The 16,749-nt window shown below is 47.6% G+C and overlaps 1 protein-coding gene across 6 annotated transcripts in view; it reads right to left on the reverse strand.

The window, feature by feature from the left end:
* Window positions 1–16,749, reverse strand: part of SPTAN1 (spectrin alpha, non-erythrocytic 1) — a 62,100-nt gene that overhangs the window by 37,108 nt on the left and 8,243 nt on the right. For all 6 annotated transcript variants that reach the window (XM_047829162.1, XM_047829161.1, XM_047829160.1 and 3 more), the window contains exons 2-15: window positions 13,075–13,314; window positions 11,236–11,361; window positions 7,355–7,495; window positions 6,851–6,997; window positions 5,289–5,422; window positions 4,989–5,133; window positions 4,757–4,911; window positions 3,971–4,106; window positions 3,051–3,152; window positions 2,055–2,192; window positions 1,490–1,600; window positions 719–796; window positions 449–604; window positions 10–214 (exon numbers count right to left, since the gene is read on the reverse strand). In XM_047829162.1, coding sequence (XP_047685118.1) covers window positions 10–214; window positions 449–604; window positions 719–796; window positions 1,490–1,600; window positions 2,055–2,192; window positions 3,051–3,152; window positions 3,971–4,106; window positions 4,757–4,911; window positions 4,989–5,133; window positions 5,289–5,422; window positions 6,851–6,997; window positions 7,355–7,495; window positions 11,236–11,361; window positions 13,075–13,311 — 2,011 coding nt within the window. In that variant the 5' untranslated portion in view covers window positions 13,312–13,314. The remainder of the gene's footprint in view (window positions 1–9; window positions 215–448; window positions 605–718; window positions 797–1,489; window positions 1,601–2,054; window positions 2,193–3,050; window positions 3,153–3,970; window positions 4,107–4,756; window positions 4,912–4,988; window positions 5,134–5,288; window positions 5,423–6,850; window positions 6,998–7,354; window positions 7,496–11,235; window positions 11,362–13,074; window positions 13,315–16,749) is intronic.

A 16,749-nucleotide genomic window follows, 5' to 3' on the forward strand; every position in this document is an offset into this window, starting at 1 on the left:
TTCTCTTACCTTTCAGTTCAGTGGCTTCCAGCAATTTCTTCCACAAACTGATGACCTCATTCATACGAGCTGCTACTTCATCCTTGGCATAGTGGTTGACATCAATCAGCTTTTGCCCCGCTTTCTCCAGGGCGTCAATGCGGCTCTGGTTGGCAGAGAGCTCAGCCTCAAAAGCCTGGTGCTTCTGTACTTTTCCTTGTAGGTTGGATGGGTCCTGCCAAAAAAGGAAGAAGGGGGTTCTACCTGGAACCCGAGTATGTCAAACCACTCTGTATTACCTTCCTGCTTCTCTTTCCTGGCAGGGGGCAGGGTGCAGAGAACGATAAGCTTATGTTAAATAGTGTGATTTTCAGAGCTCCTGATTTCTTTCTTTAGCTTCAATTTATCTTTGAGAGCTACATTTAGCTTCCTGGCCAAATGCTACAGCGCAATGCTGGCAGAACATTACTTTATAAGCTTCATCTGTGGCGGTTTTCATCTTCTCGTTGACCCAGCTCTTGAGCTCGTCGGAGTCGCGGAAAAACTGCTGCAAGTGGAAGGAGTCTGCCAGCTGGGCCCGGCGACACATGGCTCTCTCGTGCAGGGCATTGCGGCGGCTCAGCAGCTGGAAGACAAGGGGCCTCATGACTCTCCCGTTCCTGCTCTCCAGAGACTTCTTCCAGCTCCAGAGGTTACACGGACAGGAGAGTGGGGACAGCGCGGGGAGAACGGAACGTACCGCATCTCGGCGGGTGGCCACGTCCTCCATCGCGTAGTGGTTGTTCTGAATCAGCTTGGTTGCAAATTCATCCAGTGCCTGGAAGGGAAGAGTAAAGGGCTCTTCACCAGCCAAAGCAAGCGAGCACACAGCTCGGCCGCAGGAGCAAAGTAACTACTGTACAGGTCACAAAATGCTCCAAACCGAAACACAGGTCTAAGGTTTGCTGTGACAACATCTACCCCTCAACTTCTGAGTTTCTGGTTGACGTTATTAGTCAGATACGACAATGTTATGCTAGCTCCTTTCAGGACGTTCACTGCAGCTGATGTCATGACACATCTGATGTGACTGGACGGGGGGTCAGAACGGGTTAGCAGCCTGTTTGCAAGGGGAAAAATAACTCTTATGTGAGCTCCAACCACTTTTATTTATTTTTCTCAAGCTTTTATTTTTAAGTAGTCTCGACACCCAACGTGGGGCTCGAGTTCACAACCCCGAGATCAAGAGTCACACGCGCCCCAACTGAGCCAGCCTGGCGCCCTGAGCTAAAGTACTTTTAGTGAAAGGTAAATCTCAATGTGGAGGTTTACGCATCAGGGAAAAATCCCATCCCATGAGCCGAGGCGGACCTCCCACCGGACCGTGAGCCGCCAACCGTGAGATCTGAAGCCCCTACAGGAGCGCCTCTCACACAGATTCTCCGCTGCATCTGCGCAGAAACCCTTGAGGAGAACGGATGCCGAGCTGACTCTGAGGACCACCAGAAGGAACGAGAAGAGAGAGTCTTACTGTAATCTTTTCCTCCTGGGCACTGAGGGACTTCTCGAAGTCCTCGTGCTTCTTGAGGAGCGCTTCCACACTATCCAAGGAGTCTCCCAGGTCTTCGTTCAACAGGAAGGCCTTGTGAAAGAGAACAAAAGCACTCAGGGTGACACCCTAGCCCTTTCATCAACTCAGGCTGGAAAGCAAAGGATATGCTGGCCAAAATACGAAAAGGAAGGAAGGAGATGCTATAGCCATAAAACTTCTCAGCTCTCTTCCAGAAAGCCTGACATCCTTTTAGATTCACTTAACATAAATTCACCAATAGTGTGAGTGCTAAGTCCCAGACCCCCCCCCCCCCAAAAAAAAAAAAAAAAAAAGTCCTCTTCGGCAAAAGACAATTCCACAGCAGCAGACTCCTGTCCAAACCTGGGGCCGGTCCCGAGGGTCAGCCAACCCCAGCAGCGGGAGCCAGGCCGGCACAGCCGCTGGGCGCTCTTCATCACGGCCTCGTCACCCGACTCACAACGGCAACATGGGCACAAGTCAGCCCCCCCCCCAGGCAGCGCGGCGGACGGAGACGACGCGGTACCTCCTGCTTGCTCATCCAGTTGTCCACCTGCTCCGTGTCACGGTAGAAGAGCTGCAGGTCCATGCACTGCTCGTACTGCTGCCGGCGCAGCTCCCACAGCTCCAGCAGGGCAGCCCGCTCCTCCGCCAGGACGCCCAGCTGCAGGGAGGAGGGGACACAGAAGCCGTGAGGGAGGGTAGGTCCTGCCGTGGCCCCCTCCCCCACCAGGCCAACAGAAAGGCTGCCCTGGAATTTCTAAGCCTCGTGCTAATCTTCCGGCCTCTCGTCTGGTTTGCAAAAGGGGACGAATTGCATTCACTGTGGCAGCCGGCTCACGGGAAACCACACAAATCCTGAGCAGTTTAGGCTACGTAGGAGGCAAGCGAGTTGATCTAGAATTAATTTACTGCCACGTTATCACAGGTGACTTAAGATCAAAATGGTAGGTAAATGTTAGGTAGAGGAGAAAGGGCATCTATCCAAAGGCAGGCAGTAAAAATGGAGGAAGGACTCTCAGCTGAGAAATGCCAACTCGGTGCGTCTTCCCATAAAACTGGTAAATTCAGGAATGCCCTAGAGCTAATTTTTAAGCTCCAAAGTTGACAATAAAGTGTCTTTGATTTCAAAGACTCTTTTTAGTCTGCGCAGTATTAAAACAGCATCATCATCTTAATGTTCCTCAGGTATCTTTACACTCAGATGTTGTGAAACTTTGAGATTATATACGCTTATATGTATAATTTGAAATTCATCTCTTTCTTATTGGCTCAACTCCCTGCCAGGTCCCCTTCAGGTAGAAAATGTACCATAAGCATCCCAAATAAATGGAACTTTCCTTCTCTAATCAATCACGATACTACAAATAGGTCTTCTTCTTCGGTCTCTTAAGAAACTGCCCTTGAACTTCCTGGCACAAGTTCTACGTCGGCTTTCTCGCACACCATGGTGAATGCAGCCTGGATGCTCATGGGTGGATACCAGCTTTCAGAGACTCTCAAAGAACCTCTCCTCTCTTACCTTCTCCCGCACTTCATCCGAGGCATAATGCCCAGCAGCGAGCAGGGCCTGTCCAGACTCATCTGCGGATTTAAAGCTGTCCTCATGAGCATCGATTTCACCCTAAAGGGAAAAAAGGCATAATTTATGCCTGGCAACTGATAAAAGAGAACAGAGTGGTCGAATTTTAAACAATCGTTACAAATCAGAACATCCCATCTCCAACAAGGAGCAGGGTCAATGATGAGGCCAGGTTCCCTGACACCGGTCGGGGTTACCAACCACGAGGGCACCGTTTACTGAGAAGCCTCTTTGCCACTGGCTTTTCAGGCCACCTCTGTCCAAGCCTGCCATGTTCCCACACGATTAAGGGTCCGAGCCCTGTCTTCTGTTCCACTGTCTCTCTGCCCTCACGGTGCCGGATGGGCAGATTTCTCAAAACCCTCAGTCTCACAAACCTCAAGATCATGACCTGAGCCGAAACCAAGAGTCAGACACTTAACCGACTGAGCCTCTCAGGCGCTCCAGAAACCTTTCTTTTTAAGGTAAAGCCTATCAAAATCTCATAAAACTAGTTTTCTGTGGAATATACTTTGGGGAAAAAAACCAGAGTAAGAAATTTACACCAAATATGAAATTCAGCATTTAAATGAAGACAGTGTTTAAGATGGTTATGACTATTGTGCAGACTACAGCACTCTATCTTGCCAGGGCACAGCCCTTCATTTTCACAGACCACAGTTAATTTCCCAACATTTAACCCTCTTCACCATGTATGAGAAGCCGGCAGAGCCAGGCTCCAAAGGCAAAATCAACAATAATCCTATGGAGGGAGCCAGCTGTGAACAAAGTTTCAGCCACTCTGACTGGAAATGAGAGTGATCAACCGATGCATTACAAGCTAAAATGTCTTTCCTTCTGAAAGGTGTCGGAGATGCTACCTTGTGCTCCTGATGCCTGTCGAGCAGGGCTTCAGCCCCGGCCACATCATTGGCGAGCTCATCTGCATTGATGAGGGCTTTCATTTCAGTCACCCAGCTGGTGAGGTCGCGGAAGTCAGCAAGGAAGCGTTGAAGCCTAGGGAAATCCAAGAAGAGCCATTAGATGTGCCACGTTCCCAGTGGAGAGCCCAGGATGGAAAATGCCTTCCTAAAGCTTTGAAGTCTACGTCCTCAGAGGCCTAACAAACCATGAAAACCCTAATCCTGGGATACAGAAGATTCTTCCATCTAGACTATAAAGGAAAGTGAGAGAAGGCTGAAAGCAATCCTTTGAAATTTGGGTTCTGTCCATCATTGTAATTCCCCAATCTGGTCCCTTATTTCCAACCTCCTTGGCATTCCCAAGTTTGAGCTCTGGTTAGTAATTAGCATTCTTTCACTCCCCAATGCTTGATTTACTCAATTTTAGTGGTATATTTCCCTGGTGCTCCAATCACTAAGGAGAGATTCCCACTTCTATTGGTCATAACACAGCGATAGAAGCCGGAAAGATATTCATAAAGTCATAAACACTACATGTGCGTGCATGCGCACGCACACTACAGAGTTGCCAGTCTCCAAACGTAACACAGGTAGGAAAGTCACTGGCACTTTCTTTGCACAGGAACTGGCAGGTGTACAGCAGCCCTCTCTCAGTGGGTAGAAGTGACCCCTAACCCCGCCTGCCCTCTTCTCTAAGAGGGGTCCAAAGGCGTGGGTCGCTGAGGCGCAGGGAGTTTTTCCTACCTGTAGGAGTCATTGAGGCGGGCGTGTCTCTCGGCTGCCAGGGTCCGGATCTGCTCCCAGTTGGCAATGAGCTCCTCTCGCTTCACTTGAATCTGCGCGGCGCTCAGAGGGTGGGACTGCTGCAGGCGGTCGGCCTCGGCACACAGGGCTTTGACCTGGAAACACCCTCCATCAGACAGCGCTCGTGCCCCTTGCTAACTTCTCTGTGGGACCGGCTACTTTCAAAACCTACCTTGTCCTCCAAAGCAGCAAGGTCTCTCTCCAAACCCTCGTGCTTCCGCAGCAGAGCCTGAACGCTTGCCAGGTCTCGGCCAAAATCGTCAGAGGCCATTAACTGCTCCTTCTCCTTAATCCAGCTGATGGTCTCGTCCACATCCCTATGGAATGGAGGCACCGGCGCAGCCGCTTACGGCGACTGTCTAGGGCTGGGAGTGCCGCCCAGGCAGCTCCAGCATCTATGTGGCACATGCCACATATCCACCAGGCCCCCCAGGTATACACCCATGCCCAGCAGCCCTCTATGGCTCGGTACCTGTTAAAGCGCTGGACCTCAGCCGCCCCAAAGAGCTTCCCCTGTCGCTGAAGGGCCAGTCCCTTCAGCCGCTGCCAGGCCGCGTTTACTTCATCCTGCTTGGTCTTGATGGTCTCCTCCTCAGGGTGCTGCTCCTACACGAGGGAGAACACAGACCGGCCTGGGTCCTGAGCCCTGGGCTCCTAACAAGTGTCTGCTTCAGCAAACCTTCATCTTTCTGAAGAAACACTGGCTTTGTGTGTGAAATGGAGTGAAATTTGTTCAAAATGAGCTTCCATTTCTTCTTGTATAAAAAGGGGAGAGCCATTCTCTGTCCCTCCGAGTAGTGTGGACAGTCCATAAAGCGGTTGCGGGCATCAGCACCAAAAACCTTCATGTTAACACATACCTTAACTGCAACTTCATGGTAGCTTCATCGATGCACCTACATCCAATGCACCTGGTGCTGGAAAATCTGTCACTTCGGACACTCGGGAGCCTACCGAGCATTCCTGTCCATACACACGGTCTTCAGGGTGTGTTCCTGACTTCAGACTGGAGCTATTTCTTTAAAAGTACCCTTCCCCATGAACTACATTTTGGTTTTTGTCTTGACAAAAATGTGAAGTAATAAATGAAGCATTTCGGGGTTCTGGGATCCATCTGTGAGATCTTGGGCTTGGCCTGACTGCTCTTGTCAGCACGACCCTGGGAGGCCCCAAGATTCTGGGGCAGGGGGTAGGGCAGAGTACATCTCTCGCTGTGGAAGGATGAGGTGTTTCTGAGGAGTGCTGGCTCTTCTTTTGTCACTGGCCAGAAAGGCAACAAGTACCAGCCCTGAAGCAGATCCATAAATTTAAGATTTATACTCTGCAAACCAAATCTCCCTGAAAGCAGAAAATCCAGTTCCTACTACTTGAAGCCCCTGGACAGATTGCTAAGGAGAGATTTCCGCTTCTATTGGTCATAACGCAGCAACGTAAGACAGAAGGATATATATACATAAAGTCATAAATATGTGTGCACTCTGGCGCCTGTAGCAGAAGCCGGGGATAAAGAAGCAGCTCACGGGAATGCACACGTAGGCAATGGGGAAAGGCTGCACTGTCCCCTCTCGATGGCTCAGAGCCACCAGTGGAGAGCCTATTCATTACAAGGTTCCCCAGGCTCCCAAGAGAGCCCTGGGACTTCACATCAAAATCAAAAGGAAAGGAAGAGAGCAGTCAGGCGTCAGTGGACGCCTGCCAACTCTGAGAAGCACTCACCGCCACACCCTCACCTGACAGCCCCGGACGCCCAGCTTCAGCAGCCCCGTAAAAGCATCGCTGAGCCCTACCCGAAAGTGGGTGGAGGACACAGATCAAACGAACTCGGCCCTTCCTGCCCATGGCCACAAGTTAGAAAGCAGCTTCTAACTCAGGAGTAAGCAGAATTGCTGCCTTATCTAAACAAAACTCTGAGACACGCTTTCCAAACCGTGCTCACACAGGACTCAGGGAACTGATCACCGAAATTTTCTTCTGGAAACACCGGACAATTAGTATCATGATGGGGGAAGAAGCACGTGGTGCTCTGCCACCTACCTGAATGAGTTTGGCAGCAAACTGGTTCACTTCATTAACTCTTTCTTCATGGGCAGCCATATCTGTTTGAAACTCTTCAAATTTCTTCTGTAAAACCTCCACGTGCTCCAGGTCCTGGCCCAGCTCCTCAGAAGTCACGATTGCTTCCTGCCCGGGAACCAACAGAGCCAGAGTCACCAACTGACACTCGGTAACCATGGCTCCCACTTATCACGAGCGAGGCCCACCGGGCTGGGCCGCGTTAGCTTTCGTGGATGCAGTTTTCCGTGTCCTTTGTGATCTGAGCTCCTCTCCCAGTTAAAAGGTTGAGCTCAGGGCACGTCAGGCTGAGCCTCCGGGTTCAGAGTTACAGAAGGGCGCGTGCTGTGGAGAGCAGCCGGGGCTGCGGCAACCCCACCACCAAGCGTCTTCCGCTGCTCACTCCGGCCCTCAGCTGGGCACACAGACACTCCTCCTGTGCTCTTGCTAAGGCTGACTCAGCAAACCTTCCTCCTGGAAACGTACCTTGTCATTGATCCAGTCCATCACGTCCTCGCACTCCCGCAAATACTGCACCAGCTTCTGCGCCTGCAGCAGTTTCACCCCCTTCTCCCGCATCTTCTCCAAGAGAAGTTCCCACTGGCGGTGCAGCTCCATCAAACGGGTCTGTGGGTGAGAAAAATCAGCCCCGGAGATCACAACCATCCCTATGGGATCTGGCTCCTCCACAGACTTCCCGCACGTCAGAAACCTCACAAGTCAGAGGTTGGAATACATCTTTTAAAAGATAATCCCCCCCCACCCCAAAGATCATCTCCGAAGGAAGAGGAAATCTAAGTTTGAGAACGGGAAACAGCATCCACTTCACAGTGGTTCGGTAGGTCTTAACAAAATAGCTGACCTTTCACAGGTGGATTTATTCTAGTTTACTTCAGGGGAATTATTAATCATCATCAACTATTATATAAATAATATATGTAAACAATACAGAAATGCATAAATGATAATTATGTTATTTATAACTGTTATTAGTAATCAAATCATTAAGTGAGATTCCTGGGTCGGAAAACTAGTGGGGGAGGAGAGATGAGGAATTAACACAGAAATAGCAGAAATCACTGAAGAGTTACTATGAATTTGCAGAGGTAGAGGGAAAAAATAAAACGAGAGGTCTTATGGGCATCATGAATGCAAAGAAACAATGATGAGGCACAAATAAATAGGAACACCTTTTCATATAAATTAGAAAAGATGGGGAGGGGGTGCCTGGGTGGTTCAGTTGGTTAAGCGTCGGAGTCTTGATCTTGGCTCAGGTCATGATCTCATGGTTCGTGGATTTGAGCCCCGTGTCGGGTTCTGTGCTGACAGAGCAGAGCCTGCTTGGGGTTCTTTCTCTGCCCTGCCCCCGCTCATGCACACACATGCGCTTGCTATCTCTCTCAAAATAAATAAACGTAAAACACACACAAAAAAAGAGGTCCTGAAACATAATCAGCAATGAAAAGGATTCTTGGCAGAAAAGGTTTTGGCACTTCTGTGAAAAGACTGTTTGTGGTACATCTCAGGTAAGGTTCATTTCAAACCTCATCCAAGTGGTAGCCACAGGTCCAAACATATTCACTTCCCAGCATCTTTGGGTTCTCACTGCAAGTCCTAGTAAGGACGTGTCAAGAACTGGGGGGGAATTGATCATGCGTTCAAGCTGAGGGGACGCTTTCTGGTATCTAATCCAATCTTAATGTATTGACTAAGCCTCCCCCAAGATACTGGGAATTTCCGTGTTAACACTGGCAGACACAAGGAAAACAAACCACAAGGGGGGTGGACACTCACAGGAGAGAAGTCTGGGATCCACCCATTGTTGAGATGCCCCTCCCAGGCAGCTAAAAACTTGAAGGCCAAGGGGCAGCCAACATGGGTGGATTCTCTTAGAAACAAGGTGTGGGTTTCATGTGAAAGGAGAAAACAGCAGGGGAAATAAACACACAATTCACTTCCACCACCGATGGTTACAAAGAAGCCCCGCCAAGGAGAAGGAAGTGAAAGGCATTCCAAGGCAGAGGGGAAGGAACAGGCAAGCAGCAGCAACTCAACACTCCACCTACTCGGATGTGGGACCCAATGTGGGTGGCGGTGACTATGGGGCGCCACGCCGTCCGGTACGGTGTGAAAGTCTAAACCGGCGACAGACAGGTTATCCAGGACATAGAAGCAATCCTCACAATCCACCCCCGCCCCCACGTTAGCCTGCCTGCCAAATGAGGTTACTGAGTTATGGGGCCAGATGAAGCACCAAGCCAGGATCACCATGGGAACTGGGAACAAGACAGCAAAGATTAAATGGAAGCCCTTTGCTCAAATTAAAAACAAGACCACCGAAGGCTCACCAAAAAACCTCACCCCCTAAGTCAATGGTCAGTCTCCCACATGTTTCATGTTCACGCTCTCAGGGTAAAGAACTAGGACAGGCCCCGCTCCAGGGCTGGAACAGCCCTCCTGTTCCTGGTGCATCTGACCTCGTAAACACTGCAGGCTAGAGAGCCCAGATTCTCAAGCGCACCGCAGTTTGGGAACAGGAGGGAGCAGGCAGGAAGGGGCACTTGGGAAACACTGAAAGCTGACAGGGTGGAGAGGAAATCCTGGTTCTGACTCGGGTGGCTTTCTCAATAGGGGCATGAGAAAACAGCAGGAGGCAGAGGCAGCTGGCAGAGAAATTAAGGAAAGCGAATAGGAATGAAATATAGCTTCGAAAAATAAAGCAAATAGTTGTCAGCAAAGAAAGGCGTAGATTGGAATTTCAATTCTGTCGCCTACTAGCTGTGGGATTTGGAGAAGTTACTCAAACTTCTCTGAGCTTCAGTTTCTTCCCTTCCATATTGCGGGGATAAGGGCTACCCAGGGAGCTTCTAGTCAAGATCAGAGATTACATATGTCAAGTCCCATGGCAAAGTGTTTGCACATAAATGGCTACTCAACAAACAGTAGCTAGTAGTACTTTTAAATGTTGCTTTAATAAGATCTCCAAACAGGGAGGAGGGTATTTACTAACAGAGCAGAATGAAGTGAGCTTTGGGTCCCTCCCTCTTCAGATTAGCTACTATAAAGTCAAACACTTGATCTATTTCTCCTGTTCCCTATCTGTAGCCTGGTTATACTGCTGCAGAGCAATGCCATGCACTCTGAGAAAACAACTTTTATCCAGGAAATAATAAGGCATGCCACTTTCGTTTACCATAAGACTGTATACAAAACAGCGGGAAAATGAGCAGGAAGACATTTGTACTTAACGGCAGAAACACAGACGACATTACCCAAATGAGTCGAATATAATTAAACAGCTGGTCATATGGCATTTAGAATTTACTCTTATTTCCTATTTACAATCATTACTAGTAGTGATTAACTATTAATAATAAGCTAACTGCAAGTCTTCAATATGAGACTGCAGAGTATATCAGTGCAAAAGAGACACTAAGTATTTACTGTTACAAAACCACTAGGCCAGACCCCAGGGGAACGGAGGCTCTACAGGGGGTCAGGAAACAAGCAGCAGAGGACGTGACCCTTCTAGCCGGGCTTTTGGATGTAGCTTTCATCTAAATCTTCAAGACGGCCTCCACTGGTAAGGACTGAAAAGGCCAGTCCCTCCATGGAACATGACTTTGGATAACAAAGAACAACACACACAGACAGGTATGACGTTAAGTCAGAAACAGTTAAGAACATCTGGTTATGAGGAACTAAGCGTGTGTACTTCACCCTCAAGAGGTTTGCTTTCCCTTTAATACCCTGGTATTGGAAATGGCAGAGCAGGGAAGGATCAATTGTTGCCCCAGCTCCAGCGAACTGGTACCAAACAAGTCAAATCAAAGAACGTGAGGACACCTGCTTCAAAGTTGGCTCTATCACCATGGTCACCAGCAGGTGCCACAAGTCTCTGCTTACAGCTGGACCATAAACTCAAAATTTGCTCACTAGATCTCAGCAAACCAAGATCCAGACATCGAGTTTTGCCAATGGAGAACTTTATAGCATCTGTGAGTAATCCTACTGATCTTTCTGTCTTGATCTCCAAATTCACCAACTTCCCATCTAATTACCATCTGTAAATTTAAGTTTAATTTATGTAATCTTCTTTAAAGTATAATCGCATTCTAATTTTTCTACAAAAAGAATTATTTCCCCACTGAGCATACACATACTTGTTTGTATTCACACTGAATCATCGTATTACAAAGGCAAGATTTGGGTAACTCCTTTCAGAGACTTCACAAATTCTTTTAAAAAGCTAGAAAAGTCTTTTTTAGAAACCCTAACTGGCATTTAATCCACACTCTTCCGCCAACCAGACAGCCACCCTTACCAGTACCAGATGGCCACCCGTACCAGGCACTACTCCTACTCACCCTTATGGTTTCAGACGCAAAATGCCCTTCTGAGATCATCAGGTTTCCAGTCTCATCCAGTTTAACAATGGCTCCCGAGTTGGCCTGCACTTCAGCTTCGAAGGCCTGATGCTTCTGAAGCTTGCCCTGTTGGTGGACCATGAAGTGAGCCACAGCTGCAACCACACAGCATTCACCATTCTGCCCCCCACCCAGGCCCCCTTATTCCTCCCCTCCTGAATCCAACTTCCTCTAATTATGGACACTCATCATTCCCCTCATCCCCTCACCTGCTCAATTACTCAAATACTCTCACCTCATCTATACTGGCTTTCTGGAAGCTTGGCCACCAAGGACCACCAACTTTGCATTGCCTACTTCTACGGTCTACCAGGAAATTAGTCCTTGTGTGAACATCCAATCCCCTCTAGAAATACAGAGCCAGGGGTGCCTGTGTGGCTCCGTACCCAACTGAGCGTCCAACTTCGGCTCAGGTCATGATCTCACAGTTTGTGGGTTCGAGGCCTGCATCAGGTTCTGTGCTGACAGCTGGGAGCCTGGAGCCTGCTTTGGATTCTGTGTCTCCCTCTCTCTCTGCCCCTCCCCCCACTCATGCTCTGTCTCTGTCTCTCTCAAAAATAAACATTAAAAAAAAATTAAATATAGAAATATAGAGCCACATCAACAACTTTCTCAGCACATACGATTTGCCCTTGAATAATAATCCTTCTGCATTCACTCATGACATGACACTTTCTCTTCTTAGACTAGTCTGGTAAAGTAAGAGAACCGTGCTCTCCACTTGATTAAAAAAAAAAAAAAAAGTCTTTCACCAAAACCAATAAGGCTTTGTCCTTTTTTATTTTTTATTTTTTTTATTTTTTTATTTTTTGGGACAGAGAGAGACAGAGCATGAACGGGGGAGGGGCAGAGAGAGAGGGAGACACAGAATCGGAAACAGGCTCCAGGCTCCAAGCCATCAGCCCAGAGCCTGACGCGGGGCTCGAACTCACGGACCGCGAGATCGTGACCTGGCTGAAGTCGGACGCTTAACCGACTGCGCCACCCAGGCGCCCCGGCTTTGTCCTTTTTTAAAAAACAACTTCAGGGGCGCCTGGGTGGCGCAGTCGGTTAAGCGTCCGACTTCAGCCAGGTCACGATCTCGCGGTCTGTGAGTTCGAGCCCCGCATCAGGCTCTGGGCTGATGGCTCGGAGCCTGGAGCCTGTTTCCGATTCTGTCTCTCCCTCTCTCTCTGCCCCTCACCCGTTCATGCTCTGTCTCTCTCTGTCCCAAAAATAAATAAACGTTGAAAAAAAAAAAAAAAAATTAAAAAAAAAAAAATTAAAAATTAAAAAAAAAAAAAATAAAAAACAACTTCACTGAGGCATGACTTATGCCACAAAATTAAGCAACAATTCAATGATTTTTAAAGACTTGTTTTTGATAAGACTTACCAGTGAGTTGCTTAAAGAGATACCTAACTATAAATTTCCACCAGCAACACTGTTAGTATGCCTTTCTTAACAACACATATTCTAAGAGATCAACCCAGACCCTCCCTGAAAAATGGTGAAGGATCACCAAAGGTTGCAAGGCAGTGGTTTGAGAACCATCAGCTTGAAGCATCCAGAAAAGATAACTACCTACCAGATTCCACAAATGCCTTTAGTGTATACAGTATAATACCTACTACACCAAGGGTTTTTCAGAACAGTGAGTCAGTCCTGACTTATGTCTGATCTACATTCTTCTTTCTGTCCAACCTCTCAAGGTCATAATTAAATGACCTTGGGTGATTTGGGGGCAAAAACATATGAACTCTTGAATTCTGGCAAGAATCTCAGGGAGATGAGACGCACCTGCAAGTTGGTTGGGTCCTTATAATTCTCATCAGATGCAATCTGAAGTTTCTCCTGAATCCATTTCTCCAGCTCCTCAGCATCTCTCTGGAAAAACTGGAATCGGTAAGAATCTTCAAGCTTCTGGCGCCTAAGGGTTGAGAGCTCCTTGAAGCGGTGGTATCTGTCGAGGACCTGCTGCCGCCTCTCCTGGATGTCCTCTGCCGTTTCCAGCACTTTGACCCCACTTGGGTCCATTTTCTGAAAAGACAGAATGCCCTGAAATAAGCACTATGAGACCAGAGTGGATTTAATGGAATCAGCCTCTCGGAAGGCAAAAATTCTTAGACAGCCCAGGCAGACAGATGAAAAAAAGTAATCCGTCCTCACCATAGAACAGTGAGCCCAGATTCTATTCCTTTGTAAAAACTGGTCATCTACTGGCCTGCGACACCTGCCTACATGGCTCCCTCGGAGGATGTCTAACCAACACCACAGTGAAACCCAGCAAAAAATACAACCGGGAGAACTAGAGCTTACCAGCAATTCTACAAGGGTTTTGAGAATTTAAAGGAAATGCCAAATTGGTACTCAAAGGATGTACTGAGGGGTGCCTGGGTGGCTCAGTCGGTTGAGCATCCGACTCTTCATTTCAGCTCAGGTCATGATCTCACGGTTCGTGAGTTCAAGCCCTGTACTGGGCTCTGCGCTGACAGTGCAGGGCTTCCTTGGGACTCTCTCTCTCTCAAAATAATTAAATAAACCTTAAAAAAAAAAAAGGAATTATTGGGACACCTGAGTGGTCTGACTCTCGGCTCACGTCACCGGCCTCACTGTGGATTCAAGCCCCTTGTTGGGCTCTAATGGCACAGAGCCTATTTGGGATTCTCTCTCTCTCTCTCTCTCTCTCTCTCTCTCTCTCTCTCTCTCTGCGCCTCCCCTGCTCATTCTCTCCCTCTCTTTCTCTCAAAATAAATGAACGTTAAAAAAGAAAGAATTACTGAAAAAGCCATTCAAAAGTCCTTTCATCTGGTCTCTGCATTCTATCCTGTGGAGATGAGAAAGAATTTACTCTTACTTAAATCAGTTTTTCCTTCTCTCCAGTCTCAGCCTGTTACTCAATGAAGAAAAGGGGGTTACAAAGTAACCGAGTCCTTAACATCAATAACCAATAGAATTTACCTAGTCAGAGTCCCTGATTTCTCAGTTACTACGTCTTCCTCAGGCTGCCAGAGCACCTGAGCAGAGAACAGGTTGCGTTTCCTGTGAACGTGCACAAAAGAAACTCATAGTGCATCTTAAAAATAAGAGGGGTAGTGAGAAACTAACGTAAATGGTATGTTAACCACACTACAGTTTTAAAAAAATGTAGGCTTAAGTCACAATGCTTGCGTTCAGTATATTTTACAGCAATGGGTGCTTTATCTACGTCAAAAGGTTAGTAGCAATTATTAAACAGGTAGTCGTACATCTCGATCTGAATCTGATGTAATACTAAAAAACAGAGAAATCTAAAACACAAGAACGCGAAGGTGTGATCAAAGGTGCACCCTGCTCTACTCCCGCCTACTACTGCGGACAGGACACTGCAAGTTCAGCATCAGTTTCAAGTTCACCACAACCGCAGGCTGATGGAGGCAGCACTCCCCATAGCTCTCCATCGGCTCCAACTTCAAATCCCCAGATTTCTGGACACTGTCACCAAATCTTTATGTCAAAAAGAAAATCTGGCCTATTTATGGGCAAAACCCAGGATATGCTATCCATGCTCATCAGGAGTAAGCCTCTAACCGACGGACTACAGAGGGAAAGAGGTACAGACTCAGAGCTTCTAAATGTGTCCGTACCACGTGACCTTGCACAAGTCACTTTCCTATGCCTCAGTTTCCTACAATGACCAAAATGAGGCATTCTCAGGATGTTTCCAAATGTAAAATTACATTCTACCAGAAAGTTCAGTTTGGTAAAAAAAAAGCAGACCAGATAAACCTTTTAGCCTCTCTGGCTACTGTTTCATAATTTATACATGGGATAAAAACGGTTGTTGGTTACCCAGGAGACATTCAGAGCCCTCCCTGTTCACCTGGCCTGGCTAACAGGAAAGGATAAGCAGCCTGAGGGTTAGGCATGGAAGTCAGTGACAGTGCCCCCACCATCCAGATGGGAGGTACACAGCACCAGCGAGATGCAGGTGAGGTCAAAGTTTCCAACTCCTTAGGAACTAAAGCAACCTCAAGAGGTGGCGAGAAAACACTGTCTGCACCTGATCACCTCTGAGAACTACCTGTCTATTAAGACACCATCTTCCTAACAGGGAGAACAGGAGGGGAGTCTAGCCGTGTCACCATCCCTTCCAAATTAGTCTCCATGTAGTGACCAGTTGTTTTTGTTGTATTATGGTTTCCCCCCAAAGTCTGATTTATTTATTTTACTATAAAGAGAAGTTTATTCTTTGCCAGTCACTCCCATGCTCTAAAACCTTTTATGGCTCCCTTCTGAGGGAAGAAAAAAGCCACTGCTTTAGCTGGATGCTCTAATCTGGCCCCCAAAACGTCTCTCACCCATGTCCCCTACCCTCTGGGCATACTGAAGTATTCTTTCTCCTCCAAATACAGGATCCTCTCCAAAGATTCCCAGCTATCTTTCCAGGCTTCTTTTGTGTAGAATGTTCTGTGTCTCCTCTGCCCAGATAACTCCTATTTATATCTCAACACCCAGCCGAAATGAGCAAGCTGTACAATCTTGCCTCCTCACCAAGCCGTACTCAATGCTCCCTCCTTCCCTCTTCTCAGATTTAATCACACTTTCTGCAGATTTACAAAGCACTTGTATATACTTCTCGCAGTATAAGCAGACCGACAATCTAATCTCCGTATCCCCGATTGCTGGCACACACAGCCCATTAAGAAATGGTTGCTGACAAATGACCAAGTAGATGCTGAGTGCTGTAGCTGCTACACAGATCTGGATTCATCTGTGAAGGGCGGGGTGGAGCTCTGTGATCTACCCAAGTTACCTGTCCCATACTGTGAAATGGGAATCCCACCCAGATAAAAGATTTGTGACAAGAACTACAAAGGATGAAGCCCCACAAGTAGGTGTCAACCTACTGAACAAATGGGAGTTTCTAATCTTGGACTGAGCACGTGGCAGGGCATTGTGAGAAATGAGCTGGTCTCTTCACTCTGGCAGGGTGAGCCCTTGGTGAAACAGCTCAAGAAAGCAGTTCTGTTCCCTCCCTCTCTGTCCCCCTAGCCCCACTCGCCCTCTTTCTCTCAAAATAAATAAATAAACATTTAAAAAAAAAAAAAAAAGGAGGAGGGGCCTGGGTGTCTCAGTCGAGTGTCCAACTCTTGATTTCAGCTCAGGTGATGATTTCACGGTTCGTGAGATCGAGCCCTGCATCAGGCTCTGCACTGACAATGTGGAGCCCACTTGGGATTCTCTCCCTCGCTAAATATTTTTTTTTAAAAAAGGAGGTAGTTCTGTTATCATCAAGAGATAGCTGTGTCTGAAAAAAATATTTTTGATCCTTAAAAACCTGAGGGTGACAGTAAAAAATTAAATGTCTGCTCGTAGTGGAATTTCTGTGACAATACTTCATTACAACAAGGCAGTTCTGGTTCACACTGCTGCCTTAAGAATCTTAGCCTCTTCAGGGGCGCGTGGGTAGCTAGTTGGTTAAATGTCCAACTT

The sequence above is a fragment of the Prionailurus viverrinus genome, chromosome D4 (assembly GCF_022837055.1).
Source record: "Prionailurus viverrinus isolate Anna chromosome D4, UM_Priviv_1.0, whole genome shotgun sequence".
In the NCBI taxonomy this organism is placed as follows: Eukaryota; Metazoa; Chordata; class Mammalia; order Carnivora; family Felidae; genus Prionailurus; species Prionailurus viverrinus.